Consider the following 8,980-nt stretch of genomic DNA (forward strand, 5'->3'; position numbering starts at 1 on the left):
CTTTCCTGAGGAGGCCATCAAAACACAGATTTATCACAGCAGTGTCAGGGAAACTAAAGCAGCACAAAAAAATATTGGTAGGAACTTGTTTTTCAATTGTTTTCTTTGTTTGGCTGCTGCAGAAAGTTAAAAAATTCTTGAAGATGGGATGGATTGTGAGGAGGTACATTAAAAGAGGCAAACTAGAGAAAAAGCTTAGTTAAAAAATAAGGGAAATTGGGGGTTGGATTAAAAGAAAGCAGGGAAATTAGGCTTGAGTCTGCACCAGTGTGAAATAAAAACCAAAACTTCTATTCATTGCAGCCACATGCACAGCTGAAGATTTTATTATATTCCTGCAGGATCTGTTTACAATTTATGCTCAGGTAAATGAAGTGGAATTTACTTTATAAAACATTTGCAAGCTGTTTTTTAAGAACCATCAGGCTCATTTGTCCTGGCTTTGGCCAACAGAGTTTGAGCACAGAGAGCCTTGGGCCAGGAGCCAGGTGGGGACAGCAGCCAGCCCAGGAACTGCAATTCCAGCCTGGAGGGAATCCAGGGAAAAGCCTGAGCAGGAGCACAGGTGGGGATTGCCACCACTATTATGGGATGGAGCCCCCCTGCTCCCCCCCATCCCACAGCTCCTGTTTAGGGGGGGAGATCCCAGAGGGGCTGGGGGTGCTCAGCCCCCTGCAAAACAAAACCCCAGCAAACAAAATCCAGCCTGGCAGAAGGGAAATGGAATTAAACTGAGGAAGAAAGGCAAGGAGAGGAAGGAGGAATCTGATACCCAGGGGCTGGAAAAGCTCTGTAAATCTCCAGACACCAGCACCAAGCTCAAAGGTGTGAGAGGAAGTGTGAGGCAGATTATTCCTCTCTTTTGAGAGTCAAATGACTAATTATACACAGCAAGATCTTCTGTTTCCAAAGAGATTTGGGAGGTATCATGCAATATTGATACAGAAATCGGATTTAATGCACGTTTACAAGGCAAGAGGTGAAAGGAAATGTAAATGCAAACATGGTGTTTTATCCTGATTCTCCCTCTGGCTCTTCCCTCTGTCAGAAAGCTGCCTCAGTGCTGGAAGTCTCCTGTGAAACATCAAAATTCTTCCAGCTGGAGGCAGTTTGAGGCTTCCACAGTGTGTGTCCAGAAAGGGGAAGAAGCTGTGAGCTTAATCTGAATTTCCATTGTTGTGTGCTGTTGCTATTTATTTTACTCATTTTTACTTCAAAGGAAGAAACACAAAATGCCTGTTAGAGGGAGCTGGATCAATACTGAGAAATTCTTTGTCAGATAAAATAGGAGCAATCATTAACCTTGTTGCTTTTGAATTAAATGCAAACTCCACTTTTCAACCCACCTCTCCCACAGCATCCCCTGCAAACTTCCCTCATTTTGCTCAGCAATTAAAGCCCAGCTCAGCCACCCAAACAAGGATTGTTACAAATAATCTGGGAGTTCTCTTCCTTCTGTTTGGGTAGGAAAAAGGCAGGAGGTGTTTCCTGGTGTGGATCAGGGATTTTGGAGGTAGGGACTCTCCAGGCTGCTTCCTTAGGTGTGGATTTGTGGATTATGGGTATAATTTATAGCCCTGATGTCTCTTGGAGCAGCACATGGAGAAAGTTGATGGTCTGCACTGCTCCAGGGTCCCCATGCCAAATTCCAGCCCAGTGGGTTTAGGTTTCACCATGAGATTATTTCAAGGAACCAGGTGATGCAGGAAAGTTCTTGTCTAGAATTCACCACTGAGCCACTCATGTTTTTAATCATCTCAAAATCCACAGGAGAACTAAGGTAAGGACCTGCTCAGTCTCCCAATGGCTCCAACACACATCATAAAAATAAATTCATGATAGACAGAGCTGGTAAACGACACCCTAAGCTCGTGGCACTGGCCATGTTAACCCTCACAGAGCAGGCAGGACAGCCCTGCAGTGATCTCAGGGTGTGATTTGGGGCAGCTGCTCCCTCCTGCCTGCAGGGCTCAGGCTGGCACCCCCTCCTGCAGGTGAATTTGATGCTGAATGGGAAGCCAGTGATCTCTGCTTTCGCTGGGGACAAGGATGTCACCCGTGAAGCTGCCACCAACGGGGTCCTGCTCTACCTGGACCAGGAGGACAAGGTTTACCTGAAGCTGGAGAAGGGAAATCTGGTTGGTGGCTGGCAGTACTCCACATTCTCTGGCTTCCTGGTCTTCCCCCTGTAAAGTCAATTTTCCTGTGACCTTCATCCAGGTGTGGATTCATCCTTGCCTCTGTCACATGAAGATCATTTTGTCATCATGGGAGTGATGGTTCTTTATTGCTTTCTCATGGGTGGTTTTGGATTCTATTAATGGATTTTGGCCCCCTCTGAACTACTCAGAATTTCCACAGAGTTTTGCATGCTCAGATACGACACCACGAGCCCTGCCCCAGCTCCAGCTGCAAACAGCTGCCCAGCAGCTCCGTGCCCCGGAGCCTCCGGTTCAGGCGCTGCTTTTCAGGGAGGCTGCGGCTCTTTCCCATCCTCCTCCTCCTCCTCCTCTGAAAACCAGGGATGCTGCGATGCTCGGGCTCTTTCCCCGGGCTTTGCAGCCGCTCCACAAGTTGCCAGGGAGGAGGAGGAGGAGGAGGAGGGGATGTGTGTGAGCAGGAGACGATGCCGATGGGAGGGTTTAGGGGATGGAACCCCCGCTAGGTGAGAACTGGGCAGGTTTGCTGTGACAAAGCTGCCGGGGAGGGGGGATTTGTGGGGGAAGAGAGGCACAGAAAGAGAGAGAGAGAGCGAGCAGGGGAGTGCGCAGCTCCTGCCGTGTGTCAGAGGCAGCTCTGGCCGCTCTGGGGGCAGCTCCCACTCTGCGCTCTCCGCTCCGAGCATCCCGCATCTGCAGCTCCAACCCGCGCCCATGGCACCGCCAAACGGGCTCATTCCTCCGCCGCCTCTCCTTCCTCTCTCTCAGCTATAACTCACCTGAGGGGTTGTTTTTTTTTTTTTTTTTCCCCTATCTGCCTTTTAATGTGGAAAGAGGGAAGGAAAGGGCGTTCTGGACAGCGCGGATTTGGCTGGGCAGATTTTCGCGGCGCGTTTTAAAGAGCGGGAGAGAGAAATAAACAGAAAAAAAAAAAAAAAAAAAAAAAAAAAAAAAAAGAGGGGGGGGGAAAAAGAAGCAGAAAAAGAAGAAGACGGCAGCAAGTGGTGGCGGAAGGCCAGAGGAGCAGCAGGAGCAGGCGGGCCCCGCGGTGGCCGGAGCGGAGCATGGGCTGGCGGCTGCCGCTGCTGCTGGCCCTGGCGCTGGGCGGCCGCGGGGCCAGCGCGCAGAACGACACCGAGCCCATCGTGCTGGAGGGCAAGTGCCTGGTGGTGTGCGACTCCAACCCGGCCCCCGACGCCAAGGGCTCGTCCTCCTCGCCGCTGGGCATCTCCGTGCGGGCGGCCAACTCCAAGGTGGCGTTCTCGGCGGTGAGGAGCACCAACCACGAGCCCTCCGAGATGAGCAACAAGACGCGCATCATCTACTTCGACCAGGTGAGCGGCCGGCATCCGTCCCCGCACGCCAACAGGTGATCGCTGCCTGCCTCCCATCCCGGCTGGAAGCTGGGAATCCCCCTGGGAGGGGCAGGGAAAGGCAGGGCAGAGCCCGGGGGGCTGCAGGGGGTCCCCGTTTGCCCCGGGGGGCACCACTGGGATGACATCGATTGTGGACACGGGGATCTCTCTGTAGAATTTTGCCCGTTTGTGCAGCTTCTGAGAGGGGGAAGAAGAGAGAATTCTAAGGGAAAACGCTTTAACTTTTCCAGTTTCCCGGTCCAGCTGTGCTCAGCTCCAATATTAACCTGCGGATGCCAGCACAGTCGTTGTGTACTTTTGTGAATAGATTCTGAGTGATCAGATAAATTCATGCAACACGTTCTTGACACCCGTGTCCAGGTGCTAACAACAGAAAATCAATGGCAGCCCTGTTTTGTAAAGTTGCATGTCTGTTACTGCTAACATCTGTCAGCATTTCTCTCAATGCAAGGGAAGCAGAATTGCTCTCCTTACTCAGCCAACACCCTAAACAGTCCAATTGTTTCAGTGCCACTGCAGAGCAAAGTTGTAGCAGGAGAAGAGATGATGGAAATCTCTTCCCAAAAGCCCCAGGTTCAAAGTCATCTTTGTTTTATCCCAGCTCCCATCCTGGGGAGAGTCTGAAGCCCTGGGGAGTGATGGTTCTTGTTCCTACACCTGCTGTGGTGAGCAGTAAATCATGGTCACAGCTGGAGCCAGATGTGCCACACAGCTCGGTGCTGGCACTCAAAATGACCCTAAAACTCCACGGAGGGCTGTGCCTGGCACAATCAATTAAAAATAAAGCCTAATTAGGTGCAAAGAGAGCAAAATTTCATGACAGAGGATGTGTAGCACATGAGTGATGCACTCATCCCAGATGTTCCCCTCTGCCACTTCTCTCTGTTTAGTTAAACCCAAATTATTCTTAGTGCTCATAGGAAGAGCTGGAGGCTCCCAGGCAGGTTCTGCTGCTCCAGTAACTCAGGCTGGGAATGGTTTATGCTGTTCATGGGCTCCTTGCTCACACCTGGTTCTTTGGGAAGGCACTGTTGGCTTGGCCATTGCTTTTCAGCCCGTGCCACTCCCAGAATTGGTGCTGTCGTGGCATTTTGAACAAAAATGCCTTTTAAAAAACATGCATGGAAGAAAGGACTTGAGGGTGTGGTGTAGCAGCAAGGTAAGAAATAATCCCATCTTGATTTATTTGTTGTAAACTTGTCCTATAAATACAACTAAATCCCCATTTTATGAATTATTCCAAAGTAATCGAGAGAAAATGAATAAACCAGTTTAGTTGTAGATTAAAATTCTTCCATGGGTGAATGGTTTCTAAAGTTAATAATCAGTATTTTTCTTTGCCACTCACTACCTGTACTAATCCCCAATGCTCCATTTTTCTCTTTGTAGATCCTTGTAAATGTGGGCAATTTTTTCACTTTGGAGTCTGTCTTTGTATCACCACGGAAAGGAATTTACAGCTTCAATTTTCACGTCATTAAAGTCTACCAGAGCCAAACAATTCAGGTATGTTGATGAGAGTGGTTATAAAATCTTTATTTAAATTGTTTATTTAGGATAGAATATTGACTGAGCATGGGAGCATTTAATAGGATTTTAAGGGAAAATAACTTAGTTTACAGCAACCTGTGGTGTTGACTTCCCAGCAGTAGAGTTCATTAAAAATGAAGAGAAATAAGGCAGGATCCTCAGCTCGGATAAATCACCACAACTTCACTTCCATGCCATGAATATCTAGGGGGACATAAAACATTTGAGAGAATGAATGATCCAAGAGTAAATAGAGCTCTGAATTTCACTTGAATGCTGCTGAGGAGTTGTGTTTTACTACAGGTTAAACTCACTGTGTGGAACACAGGATCTGATTACAAGATTTGAGTATTTTTGGAACAATTTGTTCCTGGTGCCAGGTACCTGGTTGTGCCCTCAAGGATGGTTATATCCCTGTAGCAATGTCTTCTAGGAAACCTTTACAGTAATTTAAACTTCTTTTTCTTAAAAAATTATATAATGTATAAAAGGTGTGTGATATATTAGAGAAAAGGGGTAATTCTGCACTTCCTTCTGTAGCTTAACAGCAACAGAGCTGCCTAATTAAACACAGGAGGGAAAAACCTTTAAATTCCTGAACATCCCCTTGCAGAGCCAACAGCAAATTCCTGGAAATAATTCCTTAATGTCCCTGCCAGAGCAGTTGCTGTGACTGCTCCTGGCTCTGCAGGGCTGGAGGAACATCTGGGGCTCCAGGTTCCCTGGAGTGTCTGGTGCTTTTCCCTGCTCCCTCCTGCTCCTGGATGTGGTTTGGAGCCTGGCAGGCTGAGCTGGGCTGGAGTTCTGCAGGAGGAGTGTCAGACATTTCTCTGTGGCTGCTTTGGGGTGCTGGGGAAGCCCCTGGGAACAGTGGATTTGGCAGAGAGCTGGGGAAAGCCACAATCCCATCCCTGGTGAAATTCTCCTTCAGTTCACAGTGGAAAATCCTAATTCCAATTGGGTCAATGACAAAGCCTTAAATGAAACATTGATCTCACAGAAATCTCTGTAATGAGCTTATGATCTGTTTAATGTGCTCAGAATGTGTTCTTTTCACTCTCTTGCCTGCTGGAGGCTGAATAACTCTGTCAGCCACTGCAGTGGATTTAAAATGCCCATTGCCAAGAAAGATGCCAAGCCTTGGGTTCTATGAGTCCAGCTCAGACTCTGGCATTTCACAATCCAGGAGCTCAAACCTGGGACTCTGGGGCTCGTGGCAGGGAATGTTCCAACCTGTGGCATGGCATGAGACCTTTCATGGTAGGAGATTCTGAAGTGATGGATGGGTTTGCTTGGCTCTGTTTTGGAAGAATCACAGTAACACCATCCTGTGCAAATCTGTCTGTGTCTTCTGCTGTGATTTAATTCCTGTCAATGGTTCCAGGGGGACCTGATGGAACAGAAAGAGTGAGAAACCCAAACCAAGTGATGAGCAAAGCCTTGATGTCCTTTTTCTGTGGGGTGAATGGGGAGGAGAACCAGGAACCATTGCAGAGGATCAAACTGGTTTGAGTCTCAGCCACATCCAGCCCCACTAAATCACCTGCAGGCTTCCCCCCAGTGATGCTCCTCTGCCCCCACAGCATCTTTCAGAGCCATTACATCTCATTAAGCTGCAGCTGGTTCCCTGGAGACACCTGATAAAGTGGATTTCCCAGATAGGTGAATCCCAGATAAATACCAGCCTCTGCTGCCCTGATTTCTGCTGAGCACTGATTTATTCTGTGGTGGCTCCCATTAAAATTAATGGGACCATATGCAAGGCCAGCACAGTGGATGTGGGTAAGCACCCCATAATTCACCCCTGTGACTGCATTAGAGCTGCTTGGAAGGGGAAAACAGCAAAGCTGAAAGCTTGCCATGGGGAAAATGAAAAATGCCTGGATCTGCCCATTCCCCCAGACCCTGCCCATCTTTATTTGGAGATGCTGCTCTCAGAACACAGGCTATGCTGGTCTGCAGGAGTGTTTGAGAGAAAAAATAGAGTCAGTTTATAAAGCTAAAAATCTGTTCTAAACTTCAGATCTGAGCTGCCATCAGTGTTGAGAGGGACACACATTTTCTTGCCAGTGAAGTGAAAGCTCCCAGCTCACTGTGGTGCTTCTGACACCTCATGTAACATCTCTGGGTGCCCAAATTTCTTGAAAATACTTGGGGTTTTTTTCCTCCTGTGTGACTAAATAATCCTTGAGATAGGCAAAGTGATACTAGCTGAGGTGATGCCAACTAAGCTGCAGGTCAAGCCCATGAACATCCACGTGCTTGTACCAAATAAATCTCATTATTAGTTTAAAACAACCCATAAATCATTGAAGATTGTGCCCTTGCACTGTGGGTACGTTCAGGGGTAGCTCTTGGTGCTTTGCAGTTCATTAGAGCTTCTCAGGGGCTCTCTTGCAGGTGAATTTGATGCTGAATGGGAAGCCAGTGATCTCTGCTTTCGCTGGGGACAAGGATGTCACCCGTGAAGCTGCCACCAACGGGGTCCTGCTCTACCTGGACAAGGAGGACAAGGTTTACCTGAAGCTGGAGAAGGGAAATCTGGTTGGTGGCTGGCAGTACTCCACATTCTCTGGCTTCCTGGTCTTCCCCCTGTAAAGTCAATTTTCCTGTGACCTTCATCCAGGTGTGGATTCATCCTTGCCTCTGTCACATGAAGATCATTTTGTCATCATGGGAGTGATGGTTCTTTATTGCTTTCTCATGGGTGGTTTTGGATTCTATTAATGGATTTTGGCCCCCTCTGAACTACTCAGAATTTCCACAGAATTCTGTGTGCTCAGATACGACACCTTTGGACTGGGACTAAAGCAGACAGTAAATATCAATGCTCAAGGTTACAGCCTGCAAGATTTACTCAAATTTCATTTCCTGGACTTACTGGATTTGGGGAAGAAGTGGATTTTCTTTAACTGTGCAAAGACTGGCACCAAGTCTTTGATGTAGGAGCGTTTGAGTTGATACTTCAAGCAAGAGTTTGTGTGTTGCTGCCAAAGAACTGTGTATTGATATATTGGTTGTGTTTCTGTCCTGGGACTGCCCTGCCATGCTCTGTCCATTGTTTTAGAGGTAATTCCTATTGCTAAGTGACTGATTTGAGCTCTGCTCTGTGTGTTGGATGGTTCACCCATGTTTCAGCCAGTCTCAGCCAGGTGCAGCCTCCATCAGCCTGAGGGGTTTGGGATGGGTTTGGTGGATATGGAAGTTCCTCTTTGCCACGTGCTGATTCCCAAGAGGAAAAGCAGATTACCACCAGCCAGGGTTAAAGTGGGATTTCAGGCACTGCTGTGTTACACAGCTTTGTCCTGCAGGACACCTCACACTTATTTTTTCAGTTTTAATTAACTTCATAATTACTGCTTTATTCAGATCCTGAGGGATTCCTTCCTTAGAAACAACCACTCTGTCAGCTGGAGATGAGATCCCCTTGTTTGTGTTTCTGTGTGTTTTCCAACCCTTCTGTTGTGTTAAAGGTGTTGTCTGGTTTTGCCTTAACTCCACAGGTGTATAAAATTTTAAATCACTTATTTCACATATGAAATTCAAATAACTGGTACCTAAGTTGGTACAAAAGCTTCCCAGCTTTCTGTACAGGCCATGTGAATTCATAAACTTATTTATTTGTCATCTCATTGTTCCATAATAAAGATTAACATATGTTAGCTGAATTTTTTTGAACTTTGGAATTGGGGAGTCACTTCATACTATTTTTTTATTAGATGTAATTATTATATGCAAAATGGAAGTTTTTGGGATTCACAGAAAATATCCCAGGAGGCAGAAAAACTGCCTTGAGTTACCTGGCAGGTAATCAGAGTGATCCTGAAATAACCTATGCATTTTATTTTAAAATAAAATTTAGGCAGAAATCCTGGTTTCACTGAAGTGTTAAGAATCACATTGATTCCAAAGGAT

General features: G+C 47.0%; 1 protein-coding gene across 1 annotated transcript; it reads left to right on the forward strand.

Moving 5' to 3' along the window:
• Positions 1 to 3,117: 3,117 nt before the first annotated feature.
• CBLN4 (cerebellin 4 precursor) lies at positions 3,118 to 8,155 on the forward strand. Its single transcript, XM_079321697.1, has 3 exons — positions 3,118 to 3,493; positions 4,925 to 5,041; positions 7,466 to 8,155. The coding sequence occupies exons 1-3, from the start codon at positions 3,224 to 3,226 to the stop codon at positions 7,661 to 7,663; spliced, it is 585 nt and encodes a 194-aa protein (XP_079177823.1). The 5' UTR covers positions 3,118 to 3,223; the 3' UTR covers positions 7,664 to 8,155.
• The last annotated feature ends 825 nt before the right edge of the window (positions 8,156 to 8,980 follow it).

Source organism: Erithacus rubecula (genome assembly GCF_903797595.1).
Source record: "Erithacus rubecula genome assembly, chromosome: 18".
Taxonomy (NCBI): Eukaryota; Metazoa; Chordata; class Aves; order Passeriformes; family Muscicapidae; genus Erithacus; species Erithacus rubecula.

Excerpts from the sequence above, each read along its gene's own strand:
- CBLN4 (XM_079321697.1), top strand. The coding sequence starts at position 3,224 with ATGGGCTGGCGGCTGCCGCTGCTGCTGGCCCTGGCGCTGGGCGGCCGC. Across the intron at positions 3,494-4,924 it reads GCATCATCTACTTCGACCAG|ATCCTTGTAAATGTGGGCAA; the intron begins GTGAGCGGCCGG and ends TTCTCTTTGTAG. Across the intron at positions 5,042-7,465 it reads ACCAGAGCCAAACAATTCAG|GTGAATTTGATGCTGAATGG; the intron begins GTATGTTGATGA and ends GCTCTCTTGCAG.